The 22,071-nt window shown below is 51.9% G+C and overlaps 1 protein-coding gene across 1 annotated transcript; it reads right to left on the bottom strand.

Annotated features, from left to right (window-relative positions):
- Positions 1–5,550: 5,550 nt before the first annotated feature.
- On the bottom strand, positions 5,551–6,093 carry LOC137838477 (uncharacterized). Its single transcript, XM_068647723.1, has one exon. The coding sequence runs from the start codon at positions 6,091–6,093 to the stop codon at positions 5,551–5,553; it is 543 nt and encodes a 180-aa protein (XP_068503824.1).
- Positions 6,094–22,071: the final 15,978 nt, after the last annotated feature.

The following is a 22,071-nucleotide window of genomic DNA, read 5'->3' as shown; positions in this document are numbered from 1 at the left end:
GTGCTTGGTACCTTGTCTCAGCCCCTTGTAAGGCCTTGCTTACAAAGTAGATGGGCTTCTGACTCTGGTCCTGCTCTTGGACCAACACAGAACTGATGGCCCGCTCCGTTACAGTAAAATACAACTGGAGGGGCACGCCCGTTACCGGCTTGTAGAGAACCGGAGGCGTCGCCAGGTACTCCTTCAGCTTAACGAAAGCCGCTTCACATTCCTCGGTCCATGCAAAGCGACTGTTTCTCTTGAGGCACTGGAAGTACGGGTGCCCTTTTTCTCCTCCGGCGGAAACAAACCTCGAGAGCGCCGCCATCCGCTCTGTCAACTGTTGCACCTCCTTTACCGATGTCGGACTCCGCATGGCAATAGTAGCCGCACATTTGTCGGGGTTCGCCTCTATCCCCCTCTCGGTGAGCAGAAAACTCAAGAATTTACCGGCCTCTACCCCGAAAACACACTTCTCGGGGTTCAACTTGAGGCGGTATTTGGATATTGTGTTGAACAACTCCTCCAAGTTTGCCATGTGCTGCACCCTGTTCTGCGACGCCACCACCATGTCGTCTACATAAGCGTATACGTTCCTCCCAAGCATTGGCGCCAGGACCTTGTCCATTAACCTCTGGTACGTGGCGCCCGCATTTTTGAGCCCGAAGGGCATCACCTTATAGCAATAACTGCATGTTTCAGTCATGAACGCAGTCTTGCTCTCGTCTCTTGGGTGCATCTTGATTTGGTTGTACCCTGAGAAGGCGTCCAGGAAGCTTAACACCTTGCTGTCGGACGCGCTGTCCACTAAGGCGTCGATGCTGGGCAACGGATAGGAATCCTTTGGGCACGCCTTGTTCAGGTCCGTGAAGTCCACGCACATTCTCCACTTCCCGCTCGCCTTTTTCACCAAGACGACGTTGGCGAGCCACTCAGGGTACTGAATCTCCCTAATGTGGCCAGCACTCAGCAGCTTCTGCGTTTCGTCTTTCACCACCTGTTGTCGCTCCTCATTGAACTTCCTCCTTCTCTGACGCACAGGGCGGACCGTGGCGTCCATGCTGATGTGGTGACACAGGAAATCGGGATCAATGCCCGGCATATCCGAGGCGGACCATGCGAAGGCATCCAGGTGGCGCGAAATCACTTCTGCCACCCCTTCCTGTTCCTCTGGACTTAGCGAACTTCCTAACTTGAAAGCTTTGCCGCCAATCTCCCTTTCTATGGCGTTAGTTGCAGGTTGCTCCCTACTATCATCCTCGACGAGCGCCGCTTCTTCTACGGGCGCCGCTTCTTCGATGGGCACCGCCTCTTCTACGGGCGCCTCCTCCATTGGCACATCTGCTTCGGGCATCGCCCTCTCTGCTATGGCCTCTTCAGACGTCAGCCCAGCGGGCGTCGCCTCAATCATCGTTGCGTCCGCGCTCGGCGGGCGTTCGTACACCATGAATACGCCTCTCTTCGTCTTCAGGCTGTTTTCGTAGCATTTCCTTGCCTTCTCCTGGTCTGATCTGATGACTATCACCCGGCCGCTGAGGTCTGGTAGCTTCATCTTCATGTGACGGGTGGAGGACACTGCGCTTAAACGGTTTAACGCCGGTCTGCCCAACAAAATATTGTAGGCAGAATTAGCGTTCACGACGAGGTACCGGATACTCTCGGTGCGGGAGGCCTCTCCGTCCGTGAACGTAGTCCTCAACTCCAGGTACCCCCGGACTTCTACCTGGTTATCCCTGAACCCATACAAACATCCTGTATAGGGACTCAGCAGATCGGGGGACAACCGTAACTTGTTAAAGGTCGATAGAAACATGACGTCTGCCGAACATCCTTGATCAACAAGCACTCTGTGAACCTTCCTTCCGGCCGTGACAACAGAGATGACAACGGGATCGTTGTCGTGGGGTACCACATCTCGGAGGTCTCTTCGGGTGAACACGATATCTGACTCCCATGGCTCCCCCGAGAGCCTCTCTTCAATTGAATTTACCCCCCTCGCGTATTTCTTCCGCTGGGAGGCGGTGGGCCCTCCGCCAGAGAAACCTCCAGCAATGGTATGGACCTCGCCAAGCACTGGCATCTCGTGCGCTGGTTCATCTGCCGGCGGCTGCGAAGCGGTGGTCGTTGTGGGATCTGTGACATAGTCTTTCAAAAATCCAGTCCTCACCAGCTCATCTAGCTGGTAGCCCAACGACAGGCAATTATCAATTTGGTGTCCGAACGCCTCGTGGAATTCGCACCAAGAGTCTTTACGGGGCCCTAACACCTTGTCGGTCTTCGCCGGTCGCCTCAGCCTCTCGGCTATGTTGGGTACGGCGATCAAATCCTTCAACTCAACCACGAAGTTGTACCTCGCCGGTCTTGCTCTTTCTCTGGCGGGGCGTTGGTCTCCTGCTGGGCCCCGGGACTGGGGCTTTCTGGCCTCGTAGGGGCGTCTCGCCTCTGGTTTCTTTCTTCCCGTCGTGGTCTCATTGACTCGGACGGGTTGAACTCGCGTTGGTCCCCTCGGGCGCGAGGGTACGGCGCTGGTGCGCTTCACACATACCTCCCCTTCCGAAGCAATATGCTCTACCGCCCTACGCCGTAATTCAGCGAAGGTCCTAGGGCGATTGCGGATAATAGATTCTCCAAAGAGGCTGGGGCATACGCCTTTCACAAATGCGTACACGATCATAGGCTCCTTTGTTGTACCAACCTTCACGACCTGGGCCCCGAAGCGATTGATATACTCCTTCAGGGTCTCCCCCTGATACTGCTTCACGTCAAACAGGTCGTAAGAGACCGGCGGCGGGGCCTTGTTGGCCAAGTAATGTTCTCTGAATAACCGCGACAATTGGCGGAAGGATGTGATATGACCTTCTGGGAGGCTAATGAACCAGTCCATAGCCATCCCGGTCAGGGTGCTCATGAAGAGCTTGCACTTGGCAGCATCAGAACCGCCTATCAGGACCATCTGCGTGTGAAATGCAGCCAGGTGCGTCTCTGGGTCCTCCATCCCGGTGAAGATCACCTTGGGTCCCGCGAACGTGTTCGGGATTGCTGCGTCTAGGATCTCCTGTGAGAAAGGAGTGGAAAACTCCCTTGGTGGGGAATGGTTCTCCGTCTCGTCATGCCCAGGCCGCCTCCTATCGTTTCTCAGGCCCTGGCGCAACTCCTCATTCACACGGTGGAGCTCTTCGTTCCGCTCATGCGAGGCGTCAAGGTCTGCCTGCATGTGCTCCTGCTCCATTTTCGAATCCGCCATGTCCTGCTGCAGCCCCCTCATTATTTCCAGGACCTGCTGCATGGATAGGTCTGCTGGGGCTGCGCGCGCTGCTCTTCGTCTGGTGGGGGCCATTGTCGCTCCAAACTCCTTCAACGTTACTGTAACTTGATAAACCTTCTCGAACATGTGATGGAGGACCCAGAGACGCACCTGGCTGCATTTCACACGCAGATGGTCCTGATAGGCGGTTCTGATGCTGCCAAGTGCAAGCTCTTCATGAGCACCCTGACCGGGATGGCTATGGACTGGTTCATTAGCCTCCCAGAAGGTCATATCACATCCTTCCGCCAATTGTCGCGGTTATTCAGAGAACACTACTTGGCCAACAAGGCCCCGCCGCCGGTCTCTTACAACCTGTTTGACGTGAAGCAGTATCAGGGGGAGACCCTGAAGGAGTATATCAATCGCTTCGGGGCCCAGGTCGTGAAGGTTGGTACAACAGAGGAGCCTATGATCGTGTACGCATTTGTGAAAGGCGTATGCCCCGGCCCCTTTGGAGAATCTATTATCCGCAATCGCCCTAGGACCTTCGCTGAATTACGGCGTAGTGCGGTAGAGCATATTGCTTCGGAAGGGGAGGTTTGTGTGAAGCGCACCAGCGCCGTACCCTCGCGCCCGAGGGGACCAACGCGAGTTCAACCCGTCCGAGTCAATGAGACCATGACGGGAAGAAAGAAACCAGAGGCGAGACGCCCCTACGAGGCCAGAAAGCCCCAGTCCCGGGGCCCAGCATGAGACCAACGCCCCACGGTGGGCGCCAAATGTTCCGTCCGGTTGACCGAGACGTCTTCGTGCACGACCTCAATCGTCAGCTGGGGTCTCCTTCCGGCTGGTTGCCCGCGGATTCCTGCAAAAAAGAGGACAAAGAGGCGCCCTAGCGGCCGTGTGCACTCCGACGCTCAAGTCAGCCAGCAAGAAACACCAAAAAACTGTCCACCTACGTATCTGAGCACCGCGTGTGGCACTCTGAAGGTGGTAAAAGAACTGTGTATATGTGTGTGTGTTGTCTCCTTCAGGCAAAAATATTCTCCAGTCACTTGTACGTAATCTTAAAGCACGGGCAAGCAACCAGAGAGTTTCTCGTAAATTTGCCAAAGGTTCCAACCCTTTTTCCGACATTCCCATCGCTATTTAAACTGCCCCAGCATTTATAGCGCCTTAAAGCGCTTTTAATCTCAAACGTAACGCACTCATTAAAGCGCTTAATTACGAAACGTAGCGCATTTAAGACGTTGAAACGCTCGGGAGCCATAATAGTACCTGAATGCTCGAAAGGGAAACTGTATTGAATATCTTTAATTACCTGGCACCTGACTAGAGGGTGTTTCTATTCTGGCATGGCTGTCGTACACGTGGAGGGCCTCACGACGCCATGACCCCATCTGGGGGCGTTTCTGCCCACCTGGGGATGTCTCTACGTGTGAGCCCTCCTGCTTGGGAGTGCTACTGCGCTAGGGGTGACTTTTTGGGTGCGAACTCATGCCCCCAAGTATCTAGCCACTTACTTTGAGAGCGTATCTGCCTTTCTCTCGTACCCTGCACCCGCTTACCCTGGGCGTGACCTTCCTCTTGGGTCGTATCTGTCCCGAAAGCGTCTCTGGGGTGGCAGGGGTACTTCACGAGTCAGGCTGCCCTACCCTGAGGTTATCACTATGGCCTTGAAGCCACCTCTTTTTTCTCTTTATCACTTTCCCGAGATATCGGGTCATAAGGCTTTCCCACGGCGTCGCTCCCTCCATGGTCTTTCCTACCCATGGGTATCGGGGAACCATACCGTGATTGCCTTACTTTTACACTGTTTGATCTGGCTACGCCCTGGTTGGGCGACGCCTCCACCCAGGCGACGCCTTGCCTTGGAGATGCCTCCACCCAGGCGACGCCTTGCCTTGGCGACGCCTTGTCCTATCTTGGCGACGCTTCCTCTTGGCGTCTCTGCACCTGGGCGACACCTTGAGTTGACTTTGACTTTCCAGTCGTTGACTTTGACTTAGTCAACGCCCTGATACGAGACGGTACAGTGTACTTGCTTGAATTTTTCTTTATTTTCCGGGCTTCTGCGGGATCTAACGGGAGTATTCCGTCGGCCAGGTAACACTGGTAGACTGTCATCCAAGTTTTTCCTACCTCGATCTCGTGAACCTGTGGCATTATCCCTCTAGCAACCGGATACCTACTTATTCTGGGTGTTATCATCGTGTCCTGCGTTAACGATCGATGACTCCTCCTCGCCCCTTCCGAAGTGTCAACGTGCTGGATTTCTGCCATTTTGTCCGTGATTGTTCGAGGTGTCTTCAATGTTTCCTGAATCACCTTCCTCTGCCTGCCCCCTTGCCCAAACTGGCGAATTTTGCAAGCAAGTCAGCTCGGGCATTTTGTTCTCTAATTACATCGACTAACTCGAACACGTCGAACGATTCTTTCAGCGCTTGTACGTATTCTAGATATGCGACCATCTGAGGGTCTTTAGCTTGGTACTCCCCCGTGACCTGTCTTGTAACTAACAAAGAATCACTTTTTGCCAACAATCTCCTTGCTCCCATTTCCTTTGCTAACAACATTCCTGCGATCAAGGCCTCGTACTCTGCTTGGTTGTTACTGGCTTTGAAAGCGAAATGGAGGGCCTGCTCGATTAGCAACCCATCCGAACCTTCCAAAATGACACCTGCTTCACTACCTTGTTGGTTCAAGGAACCATCTACTGAGAGTACCCATTTGAAATCCGCCCCTTCTTGATGGGTGGCTGCTGAGCAGAGTTCTACTACAAAGTCGGCATATATCTGGCCCTTGATGGGGCCCTTCGGTTCATAATGTATGTCAAACTCATATAGTTCTACCGCCCATCGCGCCATCCTTCCCGCCACATCTGGTTTCTACAAGACTTTGCGGATTGGAAGGTCTGTCATTACCATGACGGTGAAACTCTGAAAATAATGACGGAGCCTTCTCGCTGAAAATACTACTGCTAAGGCCGCCTTTTCCAAGGCCTGGTATCTTACCTCGGGCCCCTACAACACCTTACTGACGAAGTAGATTGGTCTTTGTACCTGGTCTTGTTCCTGTAACAGGACTGAGCTGATAACCCTTTATGTAACTGTGAAATACAAGCGGAGTGGGGTACTTAGCTCAGGTTTGCACAAAACTAGAGGGCTGGCTAGGTACTTCTTCAAATTTTTGAAAGCCTCGTCACATTCACGGGTCCAGACAAACCTGTTGTTCCTTCTCAAGCACTGGAAATGAGGATGACCCTTGTCCCCTGCTGCCGACACGAACCTAGACAAAGCGGCCATGCGCCCTGTCAACTGTTGCACTTCTTTCACTAAGATCAGGCTTCTCATATTTATTATGGCAACACACTTCTCAGGGTTCGCCTCGATCCCTCGTTCAGTGAGAAAAAAACCTAGGAATTTCCCTGCCTCTACTCCAAACACGCACTTCTCCGGGTTCAACTTTAACCTGTATTTTGCTATTATAGTGAATAACTCTTCCAAGTCAGTTGAATGTTGTTCCCTCTGCTGGGTGGTGACCACCATGTCATCCACGTACGCTTGAACCTTCCGTCCCAATATGGGTGCTAGCACCCTGTCCATTAGTCGTTGGTAGGTGGCCCCTGCATTCTTCAGCCCAAAAGGCATGGCTTTATTATCAATAACAGGATGATTCGGTCATAAATGCAGTCTTACACTCGTCCCTGGGATGCATCATGATCTGGTTGTAGCCGGAGAAGGCATCCAAGAAGCTGAGTAACTTACACCCCGAGGCACTGTCTACCAAGGCATCGATGCTGGGCAGCGGGTAAGAATCCTTTGGGCAGGCTTTGTTGAGATCCGTGAAGTCGACACACATTCTCCACTTCCCATTTGCTTTTGTTTACTAGCAGCACGTTGGCCAACCACTCAGGGTACTGGATTTCCCTGATGTGGCCAACCTTCAACAATTTTTTTGTCTCCTCCCGAATGACATGTCGCTTCTCTTTGTTGAACTTTCGTCTTCTCTGGCGGACAGGCCGGACGCTGGGGTCCATAGTGAGGTGATGACACAAGAAATCAGGGTCAATGTCGAGCATGTCAACAACAGACCATGCGAAGGCGTCGAGGTGTCGTGCTATGACCTCGGAGATTTGGTCTCGCGACTCTCTGCTCAGAGATTGCCCAAGTTTAAATATCTTCCCTCCGATCTCCTTCTCTACCACACCTCTGGTAGGCTCGGGTAGGTTTTCTCGGATGATCTCTTCTCGGGTCACTCTATCTTCCCTTGGTGGTCTGGACGTGATAGAGAATATTCCTCCATTTGTCTTTAGGTTGTTTTCGTAACACTTCTTAGCTTCCTCCTGATCGGACGCGATGGTGATTATTGTTCCCTCAAGGGAAGGCAATATGGGGGTAGCAAAGTCCTTACATAGGTTGCAAGAAAGTTTTTACTGGGCTGACATGTGCAAGGATGTTCAGCACTTCATTTCTCAGTGTAGCACTTGCCAACAGGTCAAGTATGAGACCAAGAAACCGTCAGGCTTACTTCAGCCACTGTCAATCCCAAAACAACCATTTGGGAAGACCTTTCCTTGGATTTTATCACCAGCCTACCACCATCCCAGGGCCATATTGCTATTATTGTTGTGGTGGATCATTTTTCTAAGGGTGCTCACTTTGGCGCACTTCCTCCAAAATATGGGGCTTTCAAGGTGGCTTCTGCTTTTTTGGACTTGGTTTGCAAACACTATGGCTTCCCTCGTAGCCTAGTCTCAGACCGTGACCCCATTTTCATCAGTCAATTCTGGCGCGAGTTGTTTAAAATATGTGGCACAAAACTGCGCTTGGGCACTTCATACCATCCTGAAACAGATGGTCAAACGGAGGTCCTTAATCGAGTACTTGAGCAGTATTTGCGTTCCTTTGTTTATACAGCTGGTACAAATTTCTTTCTCTAGAAGAATGGTCTTACAATACTAATGTCCATTCCTCTACTGGAGTTACACCTTTCGAGCTTATGTATGGCAAAAGTCCTTCATCCATACCTCATTATTTGCTTGGTTCATCTTCCATTGAAGCTGTTGACAAATTGTTGGCTTCTAGACAAGAAATGTTGCTCAAATTAAGGAACCGTTTGCTCAAGGTTCAAGCTGCCATGAAACTACAAGCTAATAGCAAAAGGAGAGACATATCCTAAAATATAGGAGACTGGGTTTATGTCAAATTGCAGCCTTACCGTCAGAGTTCTTGTTCCCGTATGCCAATACAGTCCCACATCACTCAGGAATCGAGGCCAAGGGCAATTTATATAATCCATCCTCCCTTCACCCTTCGAGGCGCCTTTTAAGGACAAAACCGTGACGGAGCACCGCCCTCCAAAGCGGACAATACCTCGAATGTGGTGATTGACCCTAGCGATGCTGCCCAACGACTTGAGGTCGGAACAATGGCGCCCACCGTGGGGCCGAGGAGGCTCCTTCGCCCCTCAACTAGGGGGATCCACTCCCCTTAGACCTCGACTGGGGGGCTTGTTCCCGTATGCCAATACAGTCCCACATCGCTCAGGAATCGAGGCCAAGGGCAGTTTATATACTCCATCCTCCCTTCACCCTTCGAGGCGCCTTTTAAGGACAAAACCGTGACGGAGCACCGCCCTCCAAAGCGGACAATACCTCGAATGTGGTGATTGACCCTAGCGATGCTGCCCAACGACTTGAGGTCGGAACAGTTCTCTTTCTAATTTGCCATATCATAAATTATCTAAAAGGTTTTATGGTCATTTTCAAATCACAGAACAGATTGGGGCAGTTGCTTATCGTTTAAATTTACCCTTTGGTTCAAAAATACACCCCGTGTTTCATTACTCTTTGCTGAAACTTCACAAAGGTCCACTCATTCACAATACTGATCCATTACCACCGGATACCCACGATAACCATCCCTTGGCTCAACCTTTGGCTATTTTGGACCGCAAATGGGACACTTCTACTTCGCCACCTTCTCTCTTGGTATTGGTGCAGTGGCTTGGTTTGGCTCTAGAAAACACAAGCTGAGAAAAATGGGATTATCTTCAACATAAGTTTCACCTTGAAGACAAGGTGGTTTTCCCATAGGAGGGTGATGATCAGAATGCAGAGGCCCAATCGCCCGAACCCATTAGGATGACCCGAAAACCCACTTACCTAAGGGACTATGTGTGAAGGGAGAATTATGCTGAGTCATATGCAATTCTGTTTTTCTGCTAAGTCATGTGCAATTCTGTTTTTCTGCTGAATCATAGGTGTAGATACACAATCCAATTCTGTTTTAAGGTTTCAGAGTATTGTGAGTTGCCAATGATTGACGTTAGATCATTTGTTTAAATACTACCATGATGAAAGGAATGAAAAAAAAAAGAATTACTTCGTATCTTCTTTCTTATATGTTTTCTAGAGGTTTCTTCCCTTGGCCTCGAATCCAAGGAAGTGCCCTAACTCTTGCACACTATTTGTAGAAATGTATTTTTTAGAATTACATAAGTTATGGGGGTGCAGGAAGAAATTACAGGAGTTCAGAAAGAATTACCAAGTGAATGTAATATTGGGCTTCAATATTACGAGTCATTGGTATAAGTCTACGTTTTACGCGTTTTATTATTCTCAAATCTTATGACTATAAGGAATTAATATAATGTTATTGCATTTACGATCTATAATAAAATTGAAGTGTAAAAAAGGAACATTTAAGTTATTAGAAAAAATACATTTTGTTTTCTAAGTAAACATGACTACTAATGATATATATATATATATATTAATGTTCCGTCCGGTTGACCGGGACGTCTTCATGCGCGACCTCAACCGTCAGCTAGGGTCTCCTCCCCACTGGTTACCTGTGGAATCCTGCAAAAAAGAGGATAAAGAGGCGCCCTAGCGGCCGTTTGCACTCCGACGCTCAAGTCAGCCAGCAAGAAACACCAAAACTGTTCACCTACGTCTCTGAGCACCGCGTATGGCACTCTGAAGGTGGTAAAATGAACTGTGTATTGTGTGTGTGTTCTCTCCCTCAGGCAAAGATATTCCCCAGTCACTTGTACGTAACCTTGAAGCACGAGCAAGCAACTAGAGAGTTCTGGTAAATCTGCCAAAGGTTCGAACCCTGTTTCCAACATTCTCCGCGCTATTTAAACTACCCAAGCATTAAAGCGCCTTAAAGCGCCTTTAATTACAAATGTAACGCACTCAATCAACGTACTTAATTAGAAAAGGTAGCGCATTTAAGACGTTGAAACGCTTGGGAGCCATTATAGTACCTGAATGCTCGAAAGGGAAACTGTATTGAATGACTTTAATTACCTGGCACCTGACTAAAAAGTGTTTCCATTCTGACATGGCTGTTGTACACGTGGAGGGCCTCACGACGCCGTGACCCCATCTGGGGGCGTTTCTGCCCATCTAGGGACGTTTCTGCGCGTGAGTCCTCCTGCTCGGGAGTGCTACTGCGCTAGGGGTGACTTTTTGGGTGCCAACTCATGCCCCCAATCATCTAGTCACTTACTTTGAGAGCGTATCTGCCTTCCTCTCGTACCCTGCACCCGGCTGCCATGGGCGTGACCTTCCTCTTGAGTCGTATCTGTCCCCAACGCGTCTCTGGGGCGGCAGGGGTACTTCACGAGTCAGGCTGCCCTCCACTGATGCTATCACTATGGCCTTGAAGCCACCTTTTCCTTCTCTTTATCGCTGCCCCGGGCTATCGGGACCTGAGGCTTTCCCACGGCGTCGCTCCCTCCATGGTCTTTCCTACCCATGGGTATCGGGGAACCACACCGTGATTGCCTTGCTTTAGCACTGTTTGATCTGGCGACGCCCTGGTTGGGCGACGCCATCACCTAGGTGACGCCTTGTCTTGGCGACGCTTCCTCTTGGCGATGCTGGCACTTGGCGTCTCTCCACGTAGGCGACGCCTTGCGTTGACTTTGACTCTCCAGTCGTTGACTTTGACCTTGACTTAGTCGACGCCCGGATACGGGACGGTACACAAGCCCCCCAGTCTTAAGCCGAAGACTTGTCTTTAGCGCAAAGACTAAAGCCTCGCCCACGCCGTCCACGTGCCATCCTGATGACGTGTCATTCCCTGCTGACTCAACAATTCTTCGAATTACTGACGTGACACTTTCTGAACCACAGGGGTATTCTTAATGGCTGATTTGACATCCTCTGAAATGGGAAAAATAATGCCTTTTGAGGGTGCGCTTAATCGCGTGCCACGTGGTTCATCGTGCGATCATTTTTAAGAACCTCTTGCGCTCCCCTTGAGCGCTTAATCCTGCAACACGTGGCATCATCACACGGTCATCATTTGTTGTCCCTCGCGCTTCTCGTAACGTTTAAGTTACCCAAACCCCGCGCTTGCAACCACTGTTACATCCACTTTCTCTGCCCTTTCTCACTGTTCATCTTCTCTGAATCCTTTCTCTCGCTACCCCTGTTCATTCGTGCTTCCGCTCTCCACGCCCTTCAGCCCCCAAAGGTACGGTTTTTTCCCTCCTTGATGATTCTCTTCACTATATGAACTGCCTGGGACTGTCCATATTACCGCATTTCTTTGGATATCGTTTGTATGCTTCTTTGTTCCTCTCGTTCCCCTTCGCTCTCGTGTGGGTAGGGCGCTCCTAGGATTCTTCCATTTTTGTCCCCTTTTCTTCTCCCAACCCCTTTTCTCTGAACCCTTTCTTTTTCTTTTGATCTTCAGCTTTGGCATTGATGGCGAAAACTAAGACCGCCGCGCCTCCCCCGCTCCCTAAGTCTTATTATAAGGGCGAATACGACTGGGCTCCCGACGATCTTTTCGACGAATGCTCCCTCCTAAACTCTGTTGAGGACGTGGAGGCTCACAGGGGGGACCCTGCGCTTTACAATTTCAACGCCTTTCATAAAAATCACGACTCCCAAGTCCTGGTATGCCGGGTGCGACTTGGGATGCCCGTTTGTGCGGACTCAAGAGATACTGGGGGAAGCCCCTTCTTCTTCCTTTATCAAATGGTACTGAAGAGAGTGGGCCTGCGCCTGCCCCTTACTTCTTTCGAGAAAGAGCTGCTTACAGAGATAAACACCGCTCCCGCCCAGCTCCACCCCAACAGCTGGGCTTTCGTGAGGGGGTTTCAGATTCTCTGCGGCTATCTAGGTGTCCCCTCTTCTGTAGATGTTTTTCTTCACTTTTTCGAGGTAAAGAAACAGGGGAAGAGCCTATGGATGAGCTTTTCTGGCATTGCCGGGCGCATCATCCTTACGCTCTTCCAAAATTCGTTCAAAGGATGGAAAGGGAAATTCTTCAAAGTGCGTGCGACCAAGCGCGATCCTACCATCCTAGAGGGCTTTCCCCTATACTGGACGGATAAGCCCATAACCATGAAGGCCCTGGCTTTGGATGAGCTTACCCCTCCGACCGGGACGTATGCAAAGCCTTGGCGGGACTGGGGGTAGTCTTTGATACCGCCAAACTCATCGCGAACGAATTCAACGCCCATGGGCTTTCTACCTACTTTGGTATCTGCCCTTGATTGTTTATGATGCATTGGCTGTTGCGGTTGTCTGCGTGTGTTTCGCCATAAAATTTCCCTTCTGCTTCATCTGAACCAACCTTTACTCTATTGTTTTTCGCTGCTGCAGGTTCAGTGACGACTTCCTCGAGGCGGCTTGCTCTTGCCAAATTTTTGAAAAAGGCAAAATCTACCAAAGAAGGTGGGGACGTCGTCGCCTCTGACGTGCCCACCGTCGCTTCCCTGCCGATTCCTCCACCTTCTGCTTCTCCTCCTTCTATTGCTGCGGTTCCATTAGCCATGGCGTCGACCCCTGCCTCAGCGCGCCCTAACAAAGGGAAAAGGGTGTTGATAGTAGATTCTGACAGCGAAGACTCGGGTACTGCCCTGGTCTCCCATAAGAGGAGGGCTACGGGCCTCCCTGCCTCAACCGCCGCGCTCCCCGGCGATGGGAACTCTCTCAGGGACGATCCTCCTAGTGCCACCTCACCGCCACCTCCACCAGCCCACGAGGAGCGAGAGGAAAGGATTGACTCGGTTCCCCCGCCTTCGCCATTGCCGCATCGTGACGCAGCTGAAGCCTCGGGCTCCGCCCCTCCTGTATCAGTCCCTGGCTCGACTTCGCGCAAACCCCGGATTCCTCGCTCCATTCATAGGGAGTTGACGCAGGGCTTCACCGAAGGAATGTCGCCGACTGATCCTCAAAAGGGGGGAGGCATGCCTTATTATATGGGGGCCTTCCTGGCAGTGGCAATCAAGTGGCGCACTCAGGCTCGAAATGCTATCAAAGGGAGGGAGGCTCTTCGCAAGCTGAGACAAGAGGTGGTGGCGTTGAAGGAGGAGAAGCAAAACTGGGGACTCAAGGAGGAAGCTTCCCAATCTCTGCTAAAACTGGCCCATGAGGGCAGGGAGGGAGCTGAGGCGTACGCACGAGAATTGGAACAGGCGCATGCCGCTCAACTAGCCCAGCTCACCTCCTATCAAATCCAAAACATTGGCCTCCAGGAGGCGGCTCTTACATCCGAGGTGCAGCGGAGAAAACTTGATGAGTTGGATGCTGCTTGGAGGCAGAAGCTAGGTGAGAGAGAGGACGCCTTGGCTGCGAAGGTTGAAGCTTCGAGCCTTCTCCAAGCCGAGGCTAGCAAGCTTCGCGTGGAAAAGGAATTTCTGGAGAAGCAATTGACATCCAAGGATTCCAGGATTACGGAACTGGAGGGGGAGGTCCAAGAACTGACTGGGGAGATGGCGGGGGCGTTTGAGGAGGGCTTCCAAGAGGCTCTGACCCAGGCGTCCTACGAGAACCCGGGCATCAATGTTTCGAACTGCGACCCCACACACCACGTCGTCGACGGGAAGGTTGTGCCCATGGACTTGGATGACTGAACCGCTGTCTCTCACCCGCCACCTTTACCTTCAAGCTTAATTCCTTATACTTTACCTTTGTTTTTGACTTCCTCTGTTAAGACTTGTAATTCTTTGAACCATTCGTACTCTTGTTACAAATCTGGGTGTTCGTATGATTGCTTTTGTTCCTTCGCGATATAGAATCCTGCCTGTGCGTCCTTACTCTCATTCTTTGCCTTCGCGCGCTTCGGTTATTTTATTTGTGTTTTGCCTGTTTCTTTCACTTCGTTGGATGGCCTTGTATGCCCGAAAAAGGTCGTGTGCCAACCCTCCCGCCCATGGAGAGGCTCACCTAGTGACGTCGTATCGTCCACGGGGTGTGTACCGCCCTGGTGGTTGGGTGCGATGACGTGGCACCCTGCTACAGTGCAGGCGTGTTGACAAGGCGCCAGGTTGGCAGTTGGGAAGGAAGTCGGGAGGCACGTGTAGTCGCCGGGTGTTAAGTTGGCGTGTTCCGATCTCCAGCTTACCAGAATAGGCGATCGCCAGGTTGGGGGTGAAGTCGCCAGATGCAGACTCAGGCGACCAGGCAGTCGGAGATCGCCAGAACAAGCACATCGTCGAAGGCGAAGGAGAAGCAGATTATGAAGGCGGCCAGCGAGACCACAGGGAAGGTGTATGAAGGCCCTACCTCGCCAGTTTCAGTAAAGATCGCACTCCTGAGTTAGCTATGCACTGGGCAGTACCATGCGTAGGTAACTTAGCCAAAATGAGAGAAGAAGCAGCGCCAAGTCAGGGAGCCTCCAGATGATGGCACGTGTACAGTTGGATACGAGCCACGTGTCCAAGTCTGTAACAGCCAGGAGAGAGAAAACCACCAGGTATATAAGAGTTCCTAACAGATTTTCTAAGGTACGCACGTTCAGTTCATACACTTTACGCTTGCGAGTGACAGAGCTATTTGTGAGAGAGAGTTTTCACGGTTCGAGTTCTTAGTATTTGGTGATACCGTCACTGACTTGAGCGTCGGAGTGCGATCGGCCGCAGCGGCGCCGTGTTGTTTCTCTGCAGGTTCTTGAGATAGATCCAGAGGAGGAACGGAAGTGAGAAGCGGCGCGCACGTCGATCCTTTGACGAGGCATTCTCCAGCGCTCCGGTCAACAGGCAGGATCATCAGGCGCCCACCGTGGGGCCGTGTAAAACGTGCTCCCATCCACAGCGTGAGTTCGTGGAAGTTTTCTAGGTTTTCGGCGTGGTTGTGTGCTGGTGCAACCGTCGTTCTTGGTTTCTTTGAGTTTCGTTCGGCGAAGTTTTCGTTTTAAACCGTTCGTTTGGCTTTTCGATCGGTGGATTCGAGTTCTTTCGTTCGGTTGTTTGGTTCGCGGGGAAACGGTGGTTTTTAGTGAAGCTGCGATCTTCTTCGAAGGTTTGCGGTGTTCTTGGAGTTCTTGCGCAGTTTCTTGAGTTTTCTCCGGTTGATCGCTGATTCGATCGTGGTCGAAGTGTTATTTGCTGTATTTCTGTGGTTCGCTGAAGTTAATGAGAAAGATGAGAAGCAATCGTTTCAGTCCCGTGGCTCCCGTCGCAGCTGAAGGCGACGCCGCCATGACCATGGGGCAGATGGCAGAAATGATGCGCTCATTGCAGGCCACTGTAGAAGCCTCGCGCGTCGAGCAGGCAAGGATACATGAAGACCTGGTCGCGTCTCGCGCCAGGAACGAGGAGCTCAGCAAGGTGGCTGAGGAGCTACGTCGAGCTCTTCAGGAGCAGTAGGTTCGCTCTTCTGCTGAAGAGGTGGCACCGTCGACGCCGCCTCGTGTTTTCCCAATGCCTTTCATTCAGGCGATTACCGACACGCCAATTCCCACGAGCGTGGTCCCGGTTAAAGCTGTTTTTACTGGCGTGGAGGATCCAGAGGCTCACCTGACCACGTTCCACACACAGATGATGCTGTCAGGAGGGTCGGACGCCGTCTATTGTAAGATGTTCGTGAGCACGCTCCAGGGAACGGCGATGGAGTGGTTTGTGAGCCTGCCTAATGGCCACATAACTAATTTTCAACAATTCTCGAAAATCTTTGTCGAGCAGTATATTGTGAACAAGGCACCGCCCAGGGTGTCCTATGATCTGTTTGATATAAGGCAGTACCATGGGGAGTCCCTTAGAGACTACCTCAATCGCTTCGGAGCGCAGATGGTCAGATCGCCGGCCAAGGATGAAGAGATGCTGGTCTATGCCTTCAAGAAGGGCGTGCAGCCAGGGCCATTCTGCGAGGCCTTGATCAGGGCTCATCCAGCGACGTTTGCTGAAGTCAGGCGACTCGCAGTGGCCCACATCGCCGACGAGAGCGAAGTCGCCGAGAAGAGAGGCAGCGTGGCTCCCGCCAGGCCACGCGCCCAGACCAGGATCTAGCCACAGAGGGTGCTGGAAACGGCGGCGGCGGCCAGAAAAGACTAAAGGACTCGCTATCCTTACGATAGGAGAAATAAGGGAAGAAGTCAAGCGCGCCAACCGCCAGCACGCCAACAACCAGCACGCCGGGAATACAATCGCCCACCTAAGCACAAATTCGTCATGGGACTAGCGGACCTGATCGCTATCCCTAACATATCCGCTAGGTTGAAGGCGCCCGAGAAAGTGGGCGACAAGGTGCTGGGGTCAAAGCCAGACGTTTGGTGCGATTTCCACCAGTGCTTTGGCCACAACCTGGACTCGTGTTTGTCTTTAGGATACCAGCTCGATGATCTGGTTAAGAGCGGGTTCCTAAACGACTACCTGCTGGACAGAAGGACCGGAGGAGCGTCGAGTTCCCAGCCGGCGGGTGGAGAAGCCCAGCAACACGAGATGCCTATCCATGGGGAAATCCACACCATTGCAGGGGGTTTCTTAGGTGGTGGATGCACCGCATCGCAGAGGAAGAAGTATGCGCAATCGGTGATGTCAGTGGACATGTTTGAAGATCACTCGCCGGAAGTGGACATTACGTTCACCAAGCAGGATCTACGGGACGTTGTGCCTCATGACAACAATCCCATTGTTATTTCGTTGGTAACGGCAGGGAGGAAGGTCCACCGAGTTCTGGTGGACCAAGGAAGCTCGGCAGACGTGATGTTCTGGCCGACTTTCACACAGCTGGAATTGCCCCTTGACCAGCTGAGGCCCTATGGAGGGTGCTTGTATGGGTTCGCTGGCGATCAGGTGGAGGTCAGGGGGTACATTGAGCTGAGAACCACGTTTACAGATGAGGCTGGGTCGAGGACGGAGAAAATCAAGTACCTCATCGTAAACGCCCCTTCAGCATATAACATCCTGTTGGGAAGGCCCACTCTTAACAGGATAGGCGCCATTCCATCGACTAGGCACATGAAGGTGAAGCTGCCGTCCATGGAAGGGGTGGTGATCACGATCAAGTCGGACCAGAAGGAAGCGAAAAGGTGCTATGAGAATAGCCTGAAAAACAAAAGGTCCGTGAGCTATGTAACGACCACTCCGCCTCCCGGTGTGAAGCCCAGACCACCGGTAACAGAGGAGGCCGCCGGAAGGGATGTAGAGATGGTAGATGCTGAGCTGGGGGAAAGGAATGCTGGCCTGGAGGAAGAAGAGGCGCGGAATCGCCCTGAAGAAGCAAGGGAACTGGGAATCGCCAAGGCGGTGATCGCCAGAGAATCCAGGCCCAAACCCGTCGAGCAGTGGCTCGAGAAGGAGATCGGGGGGAAAGTTTTCAAGCTCGGAAGATCTCTGGAGGTCGATCTCCAGGACCAGATCGCCAAGGTGATTGAGCGGCATCTGGACGTGTTCGCATGGTCCGCCTCGGACATGCCCGGGATTGATCCCGACTTCCTGTGCCATCATCTGGCGATGGACAACATGGTGAGACCGGTGCGACAAAGAAGGAGGAAATTTAATGAAGAAAGGAGGCAGGCGATCAAGGACGAGACCCAGAAACTCCTCGCTGCAGGCCACATCAGGGAAGTCCAGTACCCTGAATGGTTGGCGAACGTCGTACTGGTGAAGAAGAGCAACGGGAAATGGCGCATGTGCGTCGATTTCACTGATCTGAATAAGGCTTGCCCAAAGGATTCGTATCCTTTACCAAGCATCGATGCCCTGGTTGATAGTGCTGCAGGGTGCAAGCTGCTGAGCTTCCTGGACGCCTTCTCGGGCTATAATCAGATTAAGATGCATCCCATGGATGAGGAAAAGACAGCCTTCATGACGGAGAGGTCGTGCTACTGCTATAAGGTGATGCCGTTTGGGCTGAAGAACGCGGGGGCCACGTACCAGAGGCTGATGGATCGAGTACTTGCACCAATGCTGGGAAGGAACGTGCAAGCTTACGTCGATGACATGGTCGTGACCTCGCAGGAGAAAAGCAAGCACGTTGCAGACTTGGAAGAATTGTTCACGACGATCGCCAAGTTCAAGTTGAAGCTCAACCCGGAGAAATGCATTTTTGGCGTGGGGGCTGGAAAATTTTTGGGTTTTCTCTTGACTGAAAGAGGAATAGAAGCCAACCCAGACAAGTGTGCCGCCATCTTGGCGATGAGAAGCCCGGCTACAGTGAAAGAAGTCCAGCAGCTGACGGGCCGGATGGCAGCCCTATCTCGCTTCGTGTCAGCGAGCGGAGAAAAGGGACATCCCTATTTCCAGTGTCTGCGGCGCAATAACAAGTTCGCTTGGATGAAAGAATGCGAGGAAGCTTTCGTCAAGCTGAAGGAATATCTGGCGAGCCCGCCGGTTCTGTGCAAACCACTGGCGGGAATCCCTCTCAGATTGTATTTCGCTGTGACTGAGAGGGCGGTGAGTGCGGTGCTCGCCCAGGACCAAGATCAGGCTCAGAAGCCTATCTATTTTGTGAGCAAGGTGCTGCAGGGCCCAGAAACGAGATATCAGGCCCTTGAGAAGGCTGCGCTGGCTGTGGTGTTTTCGGCGAGGAGGTTGCGCCACTACTCCCACAGTTTCACAATACTGGTGATGACTGACCTGCCCATCCAGAAGGTCTTAAAGAAACCTGACGTTGCGGGAAGAATGGTGAAGTGGGCAGTGGAGTTGTCAGAATTTGACATTAAATATGAGCCCCGAGGCCCGATCAAGGGGCAAATCTTTGCAGATTTTGTAGTCGAGCTCTCGTCAGAGGCAACGCGGGTTGAAGGTGACGACTTCCGTTGGGTACTCTCGGTGGATGGATCATCGAACCAGCAGGGTAGCGGTGCTGGAGTAATATTGGAAGGACCCAACGGCGTGCTGATCGAACAATCGTTGAGATTCGCCTTCAAAGCCAGCAACAATCAAGCAGAGTATGAGGCGCTGATCGCCGGGATTCTGCTGGCCAAGGAGATGGGAGCTAGGGTGCTGATGGCTAAGAGTGACTCGCTGCTAGTCACAGGGCAAGTAACAGGCGAGTTCCAGGCTAAAGATCCACAAATGGCGGCTTACTTGGCGTATGTGCGGGAATTGAAGAGTTCCTTTGCCTCTTTTGAAGTGGTCCATGTGCCCCGAGAACAGAATGCCCGAGCTGACTTGCTTGCTAAGCTCGCCAGTTCAGGCAAGGGGGGTAGGCAGAGGACGGTGATTCAAGAAACTCTGAAGACGCCGAGGGCATTTGTAGCAGATCACCTGGTCCTTCAGATAAGCAAGTCGACGGAGAGAGCAGCGAGAAGCCATAAGTCTTTGACGCAAGAAACTCTGAGATCGCCGAGAATTAGAGCATGTCGAGGAGAGAAGGTGGACGTGATGCAGGTCTCCGCCGCCCATGAGCCAGACACTTGGATAACACAGTACAAGCGGTGCCTGGCAGATGGTCTCCTCCCGTTGGATCCAACAGAAGCTAGGAAGGTAAAGAAAAATTCCAGCAAGTATACACTGATTGATGGCGATCTGTACAGGTTTGGGTTCACTCACCCACTCCTGGAATGTATACACGGCGAGAAGTGCACGAGAATTATGGCAGAGCTCCACGAAGGAATATGTGGAAGTCACGTCGGGGGTCGAGCTCTGGCCGCGAGGACTCTCCGTGCAGGCTACTATTGGCCATCCATGAGAGAAGATTGCAAGAGGTATGCCCAATGCTGTAAACAGTGCCAGCAGCACGCCGATTGGCATAAGGCACCTCCCGAGGAGTTGAAGTCGATCTATAGCCCCTGGCCGTTTCATACTTGGGGAATCGACATCCTGGGACCTTTTCCACTGGCGATCAGGCAGATGAAATACTTGGTAGTGGCGATTGAGTACTTCACTAAGTGGATTGAAGCGGAACCAGTGGCCCAGATCACCGCGCACAAGATCGAAGGTTTTGTATGGAAGAACATCGTGTGCCGGTTTGGAGTGCCTAAGCGCCTGGTGTCAGATAATGGGACTCAGTTTGCAAGCCACCTGTTGAAAAAGCTTTGTGAAGGGGTTGGAATTCAGCAAGTGTTTGCATCCGTTGAGCACCCTCAGACGAATGGCCAGGTAGAATCAGCTAATCGGGTGTTGTTGAGAGGTTTGAAGAGAAGGCTTGAGAAAGCCAAGGGAAGTTGGGCTGAGGAGGTGCCCCGTATAGTCTGGGCATACCACACCACCGAGCAGTCCGGAACCCATGAGACCCCTTTTAGCTTGGTCTATGGGTGTGACGCCATGATTCCGGTGGAGATCCAGGAAAGCTCGCCGAGATTCCAGAACTTTGTAGAGGAAGACTCGAATGAAGAGAGAAGGCTGAACCTGGATCTGCTGGACGAAGTCAGAGAGGAGGCAAGGCTGAAGGCTGAGGCAGTGAAGAGAAGGGTCGAGCGAAGATACAACTCAAAGGTGATGCCAAGGCAGTTTAGAGAAGGCGATCTGGTGATGAGGAAGGCCCACCAGTACGAGATGGAGAATAAACTATCACCCAAGTGGACTGGACCGTTCAGAATAACCGAGGCACTCGGGAACGGAGCCTACCGCTTGGAGACGCTGGAAGGGGGGGCGATCCCTCGTACCTGGAACACCACACACCTGAAGTTGTACTATAGTTAAGAGCTTTGTAAGTAAAGACAAACACAAACATTACATTACAATGTCTCTGTTAAGACAGTTTCAAAGGGGGCACTCTTTTTTCCCTAAGGAGGGTTTTTAATGAGGCCACCCAATAAAGAAGAGTTTTTGAAGTATAAGGGGTTTTCGGATTGCATGTGTGCTATTTTCGAAAGTTTTGAAGAAAGACCTTGTCATTCGTACATGATTTAAGGCAAGAAAAGATATATCGCGTGCTTTCTAAAAAATTTTAAGTCCTCAATGTTTTTCGGCGATTAGAGGCACCAGTTAAGTTTTAAAGTCCTCATCGTCTTTCGGCGATCGGAGGCACCAGATGAAAGACCTCAACGCCCTCGCGCGTTTTGGGGCAAGTTAAAAGACCTCCTCGCCGTTGAGCGAGTGCAGGCGAGAAAGAGAAAAAGTCCTCCGTGTTTCTGGGGGCGAGAAGATGTAACTCCTGGGGCAATGTCGAGGCAAGTTAAAAGACCTCCTCGCCGTTAAGCGAGTGCAGGCGAGAAAGGTCCTCAGTGCATCCAGGGGGGAGGAGATGTACACCCTGGGCAAGTTGAGGCACCGGATAAAGTCCTTATCGCCGTTGTGCGAGCCAAGGCCAAATAAAGACCTCCTCGCCGTTGAGCGAGTGCAGGCGAGAGAAAGAAAAGGTCCTCAGTGCATCCAGGGGGGAGGGGATGTACACCCTGGGCAAGTTGAGGCACCAAACAAAGTCCTTCTCGCCGTCGAGCGAGTTAAGGCCATTTAAAGTCCTTCTCGCCGATGAGCGAGTTCAGGCGAGTTAAAAGACCTTCTCGCTTATATGCGGGTATAGGCAAGATAAAATCCTTCTCGTCTTGAACGAGTTCAGGTATGGCGAAGAGGGTGGAAGAAGCTGGAAAGGTGGCTAAGGTAGGTTCGAAGAGAACGCCTAGCCAGCCGGTCTTCAGCTCTGAAGTTCAGGGAGGGTAAAGGAAGTTCCCAAAGGGCATTTCTGCCCCAAATAAAGAAATGGCTGC

This window comes from Phaseolus vulgaris, chromosome 11, assembly GCF_000499845.2.
Source record: "Phaseolus vulgaris cultivar G19833 chromosome 11, P. vulgaris v2.0, whole genome shotgun sequence".
In the NCBI taxonomy this organism is placed as follows: Eukaryota; Viridiplantae; Streptophyta; class Magnoliopsida; order Fabales; family Fabaceae; genus Phaseolus; species Phaseolus vulgaris.
This window is presented reverse-complemented; position numbering and strand designations above follow the sequence as displayed.

Coding starts and splice junctions, on each gene's coding strand:
- LOC137838477 (XM_068647723.1), bottom strand. CDS start 6,093: ATGGCGCGATGGGCGGTAGAACTATATGAGTTTGACATACATTATGAA.